The sequence below is a fragment of the Neolamprologus brichardi genome, chromosome 5 (genome assembly GCF_056152115.1).
Source record: "Neolamprologus brichardi isolate AB-2024 chromosome 5, ASM5615211v1, whole genome shotgun sequence".
In the NCBI taxonomy this organism is placed as follows: domain Eukaryota; kingdom Metazoa; phylum Chordata; class Actinopteri; order Cichliformes; family Cichlidae; genus Neolamprologus; species Neolamprologus brichardi.
In genome coordinates, this window is record NC_142108.1 from 30,525,761 (window position 1) to 30,539,284 (window position 13,524).

The following is a 13,524-nucleotide window of genomic DNA, read 5'->3' on the forward strand; positions in this document are numbered from 1 at the left end:
AAATTAGTCGCAGGCCGGGCATGACCGGTATCAAGGTGTTGGAGCAGGGAAGACAAGGAAGTGGAAAGAGCTTGCAAGAGGAGAAATGGCACAATGAAGTGGAAGATAGAAGCTCAATTGTGAAGGTTTTGACAGGTGCAGGTGAGAGAGGTGTAAGATGAAAGACAGCCAGAGCGAAAGACAGAGAAATGGACTGTGTGAGGCGCGAGGGATCTGTGACCAAATGGTCTTTGCGGAGTGCTCGCTTCTCCACTGAAATCTCCTGACCACTCTCCATTAAGCTTGAGTCCAGGGAACAATATATAAAGAAAGTTTTGACATGGGAGAACAATGTGCGGGAAACAAATAAAAATAAAAACCCCAAAGAACAAAAAACAAACAAAAACGTGAAAGTGTATCGAATAATACATCCTCTGTAGCTTCTGAAATCCTGCACAGACTAAAAAAGAATGCAAGATGACAAGACTATATTATTACACATCTGCTTAAAAAACATAACATGAAACCCTTCATATGTCCACTGCGTGATCTTTTATTTATTAAGATACTGTGAGTCTCGATGCATACTGAGGCTTAGCAAAAGAGTCACCAATCCAGCTGGGTTACCTATGTCTTTTCCCCCCCATCTCATCCTCCCTCCCTTCTCCAATAAATTCAATGCTTGTCTGAATTAATGCATTACAAGCTGTGCTTGCGATATTAAAAAATGATAAAAAACTAATCCCTCCTCCACGGTCTCATGCGAGGCAGGGTCCTCACACTGAGCTGACCCTGAGCATTCGCTGCCATCTGCACCATGAGTTATGATATTTGGTGTCGCTTGGATTACGCTATAATATTTCATTACAAAATCCTATTCTATATATCTCCCCCAGGTGTGTTACTATTAATCATAAGATGCTGTGAATACCCAGGGCTCAATCATACCACCTAACTGCTACAGGTGCGTGATATTCATAAACAAATATTTTGCACATGTATAAAAAAAAAAGGGGGGAAAAAGAAGCACTCAGCTGCATTATATAGATGTTTTGTTCACTTCACAAGAGATTGCAAGAGGAGCAAACTATACGCAATACTTTTCAATGATACAATACAATACAATAATACAGAGCAGTTTACCACCAGTGCTAGAACAACTTTAAGAACTATGTCTATCTTAATTGCAGGAGTTAAATTATGGAACAGTCTAACAGAAGAAATAAAAGACAGTAAAAACATAAAACTAGGGATGCAACGATACCAATTTTTTCAAACCGATACGATACCGATACTTGGATCTGAGTACTTGCCGATACAGAGTACAAAAAACGATACTTCTACCACACACACAAATGCAATGAATTGGAAGACAGGTTTTATTATATTCCCTGCTGATAAAAAATAAAATCTTAATAAAAATGACCACAAAAATATTTCAAGTGAAAAATAAGCACTTCTGTTAAATTATTGTAGAGTCTCCACATTGTAATTTTACAAAATATCACTGAACTATTGTCTCGAGCTTTCAGAATAATAACACTTCTGTTTGGAATAAAATAAATACAAATTAGGTTTGCAAATAAATTAAACTTTTAAATTATTGCAGAGTGTCCATATTGTAAACAAACAAAATAATTATTATTATAAAATAAATAATAAATAAAATAATAATTGGCCCCCTAGTGGCCAATCTAAAAAACTACAACAGAAATGACAAGCCACCCTCTGATTAATGAAATAAGTTGGTATCGGTTCGTGGTATCGGTTAACTTTTACGAGTATGAGTACACACACATTTTGCAGTATCGGCCCCGATACCCGATACCAGTATCGGTATCGGTGCATCCCTACATAAAACAGTTTAAAGTAAAATATAAAAACCTAATTTTAAATAAGTATAAGAATGAAGAAAACGGGGTTAACCCAGGACGGTAATGTTGCTGGTAATGGTGTTGTGGGTTTTTTTTGGGTTTTTTGTTTTGGTTTGTTTGTTTTTCCATAACTTGTGTATCTGCAAATATACACATTCTGTATTTTTCATATGAAAGAAACTATACTGCAGTGGGGCTTGCTAAATTCTTGTTTTTGATTTATGTATGTTTTGTTTTGTTTTACTTTTGTTTCATATGTTGTTTGTTTAATTTAAGACTAAAAAAAATATTAAATGAATGAGAGGTAAAACTTGAGGGACGAATAAGTAAATACTTCTGCCTATACTCCTTTTCAAACAAATAATGGAATGGTATTTTGTAATGATTGTGAAGGCTCATGTTTGAAATGTTTGAAATAAAAATGAACTGAACTGAACTGAACGTCCACCCTTTATGACCTTAATAATAAGCACAACCAAGAATTATCACGTTTCTGAAAATGTATAAGACCTGATTGTAAACTGTCATTGCGTAATGCAGCACAGGTGTTCCCACTAAAGTGCTTGTTTAGTGTAAAAATAAGGGCCGTTGGAAATTGTGTGTGCAAACTGCCACACATTGACACACACACTTGCACAATCTGTCATCGTCTTAAGATTCTGCGTGTTGTCTCGCTGCTCCGTGTGAGCTCGGGTTCAGTTCACATGGTTGTTTCTCGCACCAGTAAACACACGTGAACACACACTGCTGTATCAAATAGCAAAAGTATGAAGCACAGCATGTGTTTTCTCCCAGGGGGAGCTGAGCGTTATGCCATAACTGGTGGCCCCCGCCGAGAGCTGAGCTACTCATCATGCATGTATGAAACAAACACAGTGCCCATCATCAGGAGCCAAGCGTCCCTTCTGATGTGATCTATTTCCAAAGCTCGACTCTGCTCCTTGCAGCCAGGAAAAAGAGAGCGAGGGAGAGAGAGAGAGATTAACACGCCGCTCACATCACAAAGATGACTGGGGACCTCTCAAAGTGGAGCAACGCGAGTAGACCGATCCAAAGTAGGGCTGACCACTTCACCTAGAATCTCCCTCTGCTGCTTTATTTTATTAAGTCACGCAAAAGAGGACAACAACAACTAAACCCCAGCGGAGATTTAGGAAAAACAACAGCAGAATACATTACTAAAAAGCAAACAAACAAAAATATGCTTCCCATCAATCACTGATAAACTCATCAGCAAAGCGTTTAGTGAGGTCATTGACCGAAAGAACTGAGGGTCGTTTTCTTGTAGCTTTCTTTACAACCAAACATCTTTTTGCAACCAGTAGAGTCGCCCCCTGCTGACCATTAAAAAGAACGTTTCTGATTTAAATCCATCTTTTGTATCTATGGGTTTAACTTATAAAATAAAACAATGAGATTATGATGCTTCAAAGCTAAAATATTGACTATTTCCATGTTAGAATATTAGCAACATGCTTTTTCTCACTATAAATACAAGACAGAGTCGGGACTGATGGGAATGCCACTAGTTTCACCTGGTCATAATTCAAAGCGTTGATCAAAATAACTTATTGACCTAATGTGGAGCTTTAAGGGATGCTATATAGTCAACAAAGTGATAATATTTCATCTTTATAATGATATTAGTGTGTGTCTTTCATGGTAATCCATCCTATAGTTGAGATATTGCATTAAAAAGGAAAATGTCAGCCTCATGACAGTGCTTAAAGAAAGGTCAGGGGATCAACAAAGTCTTTAAGATACATCCTATCGGGACCGCAAATGTCTGTACGAAATGTCATAGCAATCCATCTAATAGTTGCTGAGATATTTTAGTTTGCAGCAAAGTGGTGGATTGACTGCTAGCATGGCTAAAAACAAGCAAGACAAACAAAGACTTTGTCTTTATAACCCGTCATAAAACTGGGAGATGTTTTAAACTGCAAAATAATTAGAATATATATCTGACCAGACAGCATGTTTAAAGTGCACCAGAAAAAAAGCAACATTTGGGTTTCACTCTGAATTAAAGTTGCCATTAGAAAAAAAGGAGGTGATGGATAAAGTGATGGAGTTGCAGCTGCCCTTCTCCTCTGGTCAGGACGCCGCGCAGTGATGGATGTCTGCCCTCTTGGCAGACGCGTTACAGGGTCACGACACACCCAGCTGTAGTGTCCCTTTATCGGCGTCAGCTAAGTGTTCATTTTCTCCTCCCTGCCATCATAGCTGTAACACCTCAGTGGTAATTGCTGTGTGATAAATAAGCTTTGTGTAAGCCCACGTCGGTGATGACAACACGGAACAATCACAAAGCCTTATTCCCTGCATTCCTTAATTTCATCTCTCAGCTGTAAATGCGAGTGTTTGGGGATAATTCATTTTATCGCAGGTCCATTCTTTGCGTGCACGTCTGTGTCGCACATATTTACAGCCAACAGATTACGAGGCGTATTTTCAAATTGATGTTATCAGCTCCTCAGAACCCCCACCCCCCTTTTTTCTAAGCTACCAACCAACTCCTCTGGAGGAGCAATTTTCCACTGTTGCTCTATATGACTGGGTGAGTCATACACAGTACTATTGTAATAATGGTAGACCTTCCATTGAGATAGGCGGGGATGCATTAAAATGCTGTGTGAGTGTGTGTTCTGCAGTGTGCCTAGAGATCAGTTCAAGACAGTTCAGGTGTGGTTATGTTGACCCGGACCTCCATATGTGCTTTGCCCGCTCTGCCCTTCTCACCTTCACTCGGGAGGTATAGAGCAAACAAACTTTGAGCCACTATAAAAGGCTGTGAGAAAACAAAAATGATAATGACACCAAAAACCTCTAGCTATCTCCATTATCGCCACATCCTCCACCACTCAAGCTGGCAGTTACACAAAGATCAGCATCGGAGGCTGGACGGTAGCTCGGGCCGGGAGACGTGAGATCCTCTCGGGGCTAAGGCAGCAGCTGTCCACAGGCCTTCTTTTCCAGATTATCCTGGCAGTGAAACCTGGGTCGCATGGTCTGATGTGCAGCCCAGTGTTCTGCCTCTCTCTGTTTGGCCGCGTTTTCACTGAAGCTCAAGAACTCACTTTTCCAGCAACAGGTCAGGGATGTTTTGTGCTAATTTTAAAGCTTACACTGTGACACGTTGTTTGGAACACTTACTGCTTTGCTGTGTGTTGCTGTGTGTTTGTCTCACCAGGGTCTGAATGAATAAAGGAATGCCTTTGCTACTCTAATCCATGTTATATGTCAACCTTCATTTTGGATATAGTTAGATTGCAAGTACACATGCCACTCTGAATCAATGGATGCGCCAGTCTAACCTATATGTAAAGTATATGTACTGCACTGAACTTGTAATTTGACGCATTAAAACCGCTTGTGTCCTGCTGTGTCTATTAAATTTATGAGGTAGCAATAATCATCTCTATAGCATTTTATTTTGAAATGACAGCCTATTTAAAAACCAACTAAAACGCATCTTATTAAGCTTTGTTTTAAAGTATTTTTGCTTTTCCTTAAATATGCAATATAAATAACATTTTATTAATTTTCATTTTTTAACCTATTTTAACTTCATGTTTTTTTACTAGTAGCTGAATGGTCTTGTGCGTGTGTGTGTTTTTTTTTAAATAAATACACCCTACAACACAGTTTCTATAATTTAAGGTCAGTATTTTTTAACAACTGTGTTAATTTGCAGATTATGATGTTATATATAAAAGAATGATGTGAATCATTAGTGAATAAACTCCCCAAACTCCCCATTAGTGTTTTATGAAAGAGAAAAGTGTACATGCAATCAGCAGCACTAAAGCCTTTTTCAGTTATTAAACTCTCATTTGCTGAATTCAGATTGACACAGGAACACAGTAAGATATGTTTCATTGAGCCAGTAACCAAACATTAAACCAATGAAAACACATTTTGCCATATCTCCCATGATGCTTTAAACTGTTACCAAACGAAAGACATTGTGTTTACCATTTTCTATTAACTTGAGCTTCCTGAAGCACCAATAGAGACCAGACGATACACGAAAAGGGGAATTTATTCAAGTTGTCTGCTTCTGCCGCTCTGATTTCCATGTGTTTCTTTCCAACATAAAAGCTTCAACCGATTGCCAGTGTTATTTGCAGTAATGTGAAAGCCTACCATCTGGCACTCACAGCCCAGTCAGTCTAAACCAAAGCAAGACTCCTCTGACAGCTGCGGGCTAGTTTGCAAAATTCAACAGAGATACCGGCTTATTTCATGCAAAACTGCTTTTGTTTCTTACTATAAGTAGCTTGTCCTAGTTAATTTAATTAAAAATGTGTTTTTATGGAATATTTATAGCAAACAGCAGACATGGAATAAACACGGAGCAAATACACTAAGAGTTAAGTTAAATTTCATCTGATCCTTTACAGGGGATGGTACTGTTAAAAGGGTGAACCGATGATTTTAGCGAGTTTACACGCGCAGTTGTTGCACAAGCCCTCAATTTGATACAAGAACACACAAACAGCCCAACTAACGTCACTGCATCAGCATGAATTAGTCTTATAAACGTTCAAATATTTCAGGTGATGGGTTTCAGGTGCATTTTCACTTTGCTGGTATTTTTAGCTTTAAGGAAACCGGTCAGCCTAAGACGCCAGCATTTGGTTCAAGATGCAGCGGATAAAATGTACATTTTCCAGCCCATTTTATGTGTTTTTAATTGTTTTTTTTATTTATTAACTTATCAATTTGTTAAAATATGACTGCAAATGTGTTCCACTTTATTAATAATTAAAGTTGAGCTTTATTTTTTATTTAATTACCAATACCTACATGCTATATTATTTTCTTCCTCTCTCTTTTCTGCAGAGAAAAGCTAACAGTGCTAGCAGAATTAGCACCATCAATACAGTAAAGTGATACACGATGCATGGTACTGATCATTTTACTGATAATGATGAGGCAAAATTTTTTAAATGTTTCACCTACAATAGAAAAAATGAACAACAACTAAACAAAAAGGAAAATTGTTTCACGTTTCATTCAAATAGCACTCCAACTTATTCACAGTTTTTCGCTCTTAATGACTAAACCTTTTACCTTATTACTGATCGTTGAACAGATTGATGGCATCAATCAGAGTGAGAGTTTAATAACTATTAAAAAAAACTTTGTGAATTTTGAAAATGTGTTTAATTCACAAAGTAACACAAATATAGTTTGGTTTTAAGTAGGTGTAAAACAGGACATGTAAAAGACATGCAAAATATTCATATTTAAAATTTATTTAAAAATAGTTTTTAGAACTTTAAGGGAACCCTGAATTTTGCTTCCCTGATGTTTCTCTTCAACTGAAAAAGTCTGTTTGCATGTTCTGCTTCAGACTGGCAGAATGAAGTAAGGAAATGAGCTGACGTGCCATTTACAGCCCAATATACATCAGCAACAACTTCCATACTAGATTTTTTCACACTTACACAAAACCTGTGCTTTTTAAGACCCGTGCTTTTGTTGTATATATGAATTTAAGGAAATTCACCTGGATCACTTCCCCCTGTTTTTTTGATTCTTGGGTAACTTAGAGCGTTTAGAAATAGCAGCAACTAATAGCAGCATGACCATATTTTTATCCTCAGAATTAAAACTGGCAGAAAATATAGAACCAGCGAAATTAATGAAGTCTTAGAAATGTTGTATTACAAAGTTTGAATGCAAATTCACCAGCTGTGATGACACTACCATTACACGAAGCAACACAAAAATAGAAATTGTGAAGTAAAATCAGAATTACATGATAATAAACCCTCGTGATTGTGATATATAACTGAGTATTTTCACTTCAGGGCTGTTCTGTGATTCACTTGTACTGTAGTATTTCCATTTTTTGCAACTTACTTGATTATAAATAACTTACAGCTGCAGTTACTTTAAAGTTGGAGGCTACAACTGATCAATTAACAAAGATAGGATTAACTGATATTGATTAAACTAACTGATTGTATAGATTAAACTGGTTTAAAAAGTAAAATCCTGCTTAAATACTAATGCATGCGCAACAATAATCTAGTAGAATAATATAAAAAAGATTGGTTCTTGCGGGGATCCTTTTTCATTTTTATGAGCACTTTTAGTGAATACTTTATTTGAAGCTCATTACATGCATGCATGACTGTTGTCAGTATCACAACTCTTACTTAAGCAACTGAACATATAGAATAGAATAGAATAGAATTCAACTTTATTGTCATTGCACATGTCACAGGTACAAGGCAACGAAATGCAGTTTGTATCCATTTCCCTATAACTAATAATTATCAGCATTGAGAGTTGAATATTATATTAAAGATCGTGTTGTGCTTTGGCTTCAAAGGTTGCAAGCACGTTGAGGTAGCTGTTGTTATAATTTTTGCATTATATAAAGAAAATTGGATTAAACTACATAAAACAAACTTTGGAAAAATACATTCACAGTGCACGAAAGGTAACTGAAAGCCTGACCCAGGGTCATCTTTTCTATCTGCATGTCAAACAGAAACTGAAAGCTCTGACAGGGAAAGAAGCAAACACCCGCAAAGGCCTGTTCAGCCGTGAGAAGAGCAGCAGCTCTTTCCAGAATCTGCAGCATGTTCTGGCTTTCTCTTTCCGTGCATCTTAAAAATAATACCATTGCCTTATCAATAATTTCACACATAATGCTTCCTTTCTTGCAACTCCCCATGTATCTGAGCTGTCTGCCAAACAGAAGGTTGTACACTTTGTTTGTAATTTAATTTTGGCACCATTATAGTGATTTTCTGCCTGCTGCTTGCCTCCATTTGTTATAAGTGGATCATCTAGAGTTTTCATAACACTAGTGGGATTTTAAGGTTGTTAGTACCCAACTTTACCTCTGCAAAATTTTTAAAAACAGTGCAATAATTCAATGATCAAAATACAATCAAGCTTGCATTTACAGTCTTACGTGCGCTCCAACAACTAAACAATGATGATTGTGGTTTTATGCAAAGCAGAATCTATGTAATGTTTTATTTTACATCAATCTTCGCACATTTAGATTCCCTCTCCTTAAGGCTAATACAAAGCCCGAGGTGTTCACTGCATCAAGCAAGGGATGACTCATTTCACAAGTAATGGTTTGTCAAAAATGGGGGCATGGTGCTGTCGAAAAAGGAGAAATCAAATTAAATAAAATGGATCATTGGTTGACCTTAAGCAAACTGTCTTAGAACTGAAATTAAAAAAATTTAAATACAGTATCTGTGCTATTTTTGTAGGTTAATTCTTTGATCTCAGGGAAGAATTTCAGAGGCAACAGATACAGCAGTAATGTGATTGCTTCAGTCATCATGTTTTATCAGATTACATATCTAATCGCTTTGTAAATGGAGAGTATAATTTGTGCAGATTACAGGCCAGTGGTGGCTCCTGTCTGCTTGACAGTTCACATGATCCGCAGACAGCCAGAAGGATGGGCAAAAAGACAGCAAGTGGGAAGGAAACCACCAACCACCTGCTTTAATCCCTGATGGAAAATCATCTGATCCCGCTGTTTCTGATAGCCCAGATTTTTTCCCCCCACAATGGCGCGAATAAGTGAATAATATGTAGGCACGCACTTGAGGCATGGAAACATACTCGGCTGCATTTCTCACACACGTTTACGGAGACTATGGAAACGCAAAGCTATGCAGAATACATGAGACGTGATTGCAAAGGAAGTAGGACTATATATAATGAAATTAAAGCAACTCAGTTTCTGAAATATCCCTGGGGTATATAGCTAGTTGTTTTATGGGGGGAGATAAGAGGATTTTGTCAGGCTGAGATGCTGGCTAATGCTATTGTTTCTACAGGGAGCATAAAACAGCAAAGAAGCTTTTCACACGTCTTTTCTTCTTTTGTAGTACTGTTACTGTAGCTATCATTTCAAAGCACAAGGTGGAAAAAATTATAATATCGCAGCAGAGGACATATTATGAAGGAAGTGCAACTGTTTTATTAGGTTTCTCTCTTCTTCTTTTTTTTTTGCGTGAATATGAAAACCACCCATTCAAATACATTAAAGCAAATTCATTTTAAAGATATTATGGAAATGATCTACAAAATAGGTTTTACATTTTAAATGCTGTCAAAAAAGATAAAATGAGATTCTCTCTCGCTCTGTCTCCCCGTCTTCCCTTGCAAACTCACTTATGCACTTACACGTGTACTTAAACAGCCCTTTAAGTTACTCTAATAGACCATTAAAGGTGGTCAAATGAAGTTAGAGGTGTGGTTAGCGTAGCCCTCTCTTTCCTTCTGCTGACTTGTCTTTTCCCTCATGCCTCTTCGCTGTTTACCCAATTTTTCACCCGCCTTCACTTCTTCACTGCCTCCTTTAGCTCGTCACTCCTTAATCCCTCAACCTAATAGTGCTCCCAAGGAGGCAACTTGTCATATTACGCCAGCCAAATCACTGTATCATCTACACGGCATAGTTGGTGAAAACAAACAAGATTCTGTCCTCCTTCATCTCTATCGCAACAATTTCAAATGGCACATTACAGAAAAGCATGGTTGATTCGATCTATTACCAAGTCAATCCTAATACTTGAATCTAGTGGCACTCTCACGGTGAGCCTTGGCGGTCCTACTTGGCAGGTGAAATGATTTGCATTCAATCTTCAAAAGAAGTGCAGGGGCTATTACCTGTCACAATACAACCTAACCCCAATATGCCAGCAGCAAAAAGTCTTTAAAAAAATTGCAAAACAGCCAAGTCACTTTTTGGTTTTTTGCTTGGAGAGAAAATTGGTTATCGTCGGCCACGAGGCAAATCTGTTGGAACTTGAGGTTTTTAACCCAGCTGCCATCTCTTCATACACTTTGTCACTTAAATCAAGCAGCATTTGCTTGTTAATAAGACTTCACAGTCTTCACTTTAAAAAAAAAAAAAAAAGCAAATTAAAATGTTTTGTCAAAATTGCAAAATTATTAAACAGTTTAATAGTTTTTTATTAAAAAAATACCAAAACACTATTTGCAGACGCATTAAACGGCGTATTATAGTGATAAAGAGATCCAAACTGGAGAAAAACTAAATTGAGCAAAGATGAAGAGGAAGATGAAGGAGTCGCAGGTAGGGAAAAGGGAGAAGAGGAAGAATATGATGAAAGGTCATGTTTTTATTCTCTTTTATTTAGCTAAGGCCAAAGACACACTGAGCACAGATGCTGTGTATCTGCTGGGACAGCCAGCCTTCTATTGTATTCTGTTGTACTGTATTGTACTCTGTCATGTGTGGAAGTCTGTGCATTATTACAGTCAGTGTAAAGAATAAAAAAGAAGAAACTCTAATATAATGTGCACAGCCGACTGAGCACGCGTGTGCGTGCACGCGCATATTCATCCACACACAGCAGCAGCTGCAGCAGCCAAACTAGGCGCACAAACTCTTTGCCATAGCGATGACGAGATAATAAAAGAAGCCACGGGCGCGTTTAACTTCAGAAGGAAAATTAGAGGAAGTTGCTAAGAGCACAAATAGATAACTAGATAAGGAGGGGGCTTCTTAATAGGGGAAATGCTCAGACAGCAGAAATCTGCGCCTTTTGGAGACGGGCAAAAGTCACCATACCCTTTCTGCAGTCAAATAAAAGAAAATTAAGCCTCCAAACAGGCGTATTGTCTGTTTCGTGGTTAAACTGGTGTTTTGAAGATATAACTTTAAGCCAAGTTAGACTAACTGGAGGATTTACGCAGTTAAAATGCGATTTCTTACGAGAAAATAGTAAAAGGTTATTGCTTGCATCATTTTCTCAGGTGAGTGATCTCTAGGAAACTAAACCTCTAAAGGAAGAAGGAAGACGATTCTCTACGAAATCATCCAAATCTCCGTGGACCAACACACATTTAATTCCCTTTTCTCGATATGACAGTTAACTCACCTTCCGTAGGATCCACTGGCTCAGGAGAACTATGGTCCAGCTGAGAACCTGCATGTCACCTTCCTTTTAGCGGACCACGCCGAAAAGCTACGCGTCTCCCCAGCTGAACATATAAAGACACACCGCGGAATCCAAGCAATCCCAAGTGGCAGGCGACAAGTGATGTTTTTGAGAAAAACACGGATAAAGTTGTTTGTTTGCTTAGTCGGAGTCACAGTGATTTCTACGGACAAACTTTGAGCGGTGGTTTCAGTTTCTCCGGTCCGCCTCATGTGGCACATCCATGGTGTTTGCCTCCGCTCATGCTGGACGTCTGACGGAAGTTTGGTGCGAAAGTCAGTTTGGAAGGTGGAGGCAAACAGCGGAACGTTTGAAGATCACCTGCGCTCCTTGTGTTTTGTGATACTAACTGGCTGATTTTGAGAGATGAGATCTGTCGCGCGCCCTATCTCTCCTTCTCCTCCCCCCCACCCCCCTCTGTCTTTCTCTCCCTGTTTTCGCGCGCGCGTCACGGCGCGCAGCTGCTTCTCCTTTATTGGAAACCGCACTGACCACAACTGCATGTAGATTATGTTGTCCAGTCAGTGTTTACACCGAGAGGTGACTGCTGACACTATCTGACGCTCTGTTCGTCAAACAGGATGCTTTCGTTGGATATTTATTTATACTGGACTGATTTTTAAGCGTAACGTCTCTTTTTTAAGTTTCCAAAGTTGTTTTTCCCCTTTCTTTGTTATATGCGACAGTAAACGGAATATTTTTGACTCATTAGTTGGACAAATCAGTCAGTTTGAAAAAAACGTCCCCCATTGCTTTGACTGCTTTTGTTTTTGACCTTAGTTGAGGAGATATGTTATACACTAATCAACACATCGATTGTTCTTAGTTTGTTTGGCTGTAATGCAGGATTTATTAACATGGATGGAATCAACTTGCATTTTAACAGACAGACAGACAGACAGACAGATAGATAGATAGATAGATAGATAGACAGACAGACACTGTCTAACACTAATGTATGCCATTGTCTTCTTTTTGTGACTGCTAAACAATCATTATCTTACACAAAAATCTCAAACCTCCACTGCTACATTTAGGTGACCGTGTGTGATGGAGGGCAACAACCCAAGCTAGCCAGACTATAAATTCCCAGAAAAACAATTTTGAAATATTAATGTTGCATGGATATATTGGGGCAGCGCGGCCCCACATTTCTCCCTGATGGCCAGTCCCAGCTGCCGCTTGCCTGATTGTGCCACCTTTAAAATGAGCTGATCTGGGATGCACAGTGTTTACTTGCCTGTCTTGCAAGTTTGTGCAGAGATCAGTGTGTTGGCCTGCTGAATTGTTTCTGTCTGCGTGGCATTATATACTGCTGTCAGCGACTGAGCGACGGGCTCTTCAGTATAAGCATAATGGCTGTCTTGACTTTCTGTCGGCGTATGATGAAGCATGTCCCTCCTGTATAACTGTCTGTCTGAATGACTGACCAGCTGTCTATTTTTCTGTGTCTGATTTGTTGTTTTTCAACCTGTTTTTCTGTCAGTAGCTTGACCCAATATTTACAACATTTATACTATGAGGTTCTTATCCAGTACACCAACTTTTCTTTTTCCCTGTGTCTCCCAAAAGAAATGACTGATGTCCTTCTCTGATCTTCTCTCCACATTCCTCATCTGCAATATTGCAGATTTTATTTTCTGCACATGAAGAGAAACAACAGCCGGGGATATAAGTCTGCAGATCAACTACTTTCTCCTTCAGAT

The 13,524-nt window shown here is 38.5% G+C and overlaps 1 protein-coding gene across 1 annotated transcript in view; it reads right to left on the bottom strand.

Annotated features, from left to right (window-relative positions):
• The window catches only part of nxph4 (neurexophilin 4), a 48,746-nt gene extending 36,552 nt beyond the window's left edge, over window positions 1-12,194 (bottom strand). Inside the window, exon 1 of the mRNA XM_035904459.2 lies at window positions 11,759-12,194. Within this exon, the coding sequence (XP_035760352.2) occupies window positions 11,759-11,812 (54 nt within the window). The 5' untranslated portion in view covers window positions 11,813-12,194. The remainder of the gene's footprint in view (window positions 1-11,758) is intronic.
• Between the last annotated feature and the right edge of the window lie 1,330 nt (window positions 12,195-13,524).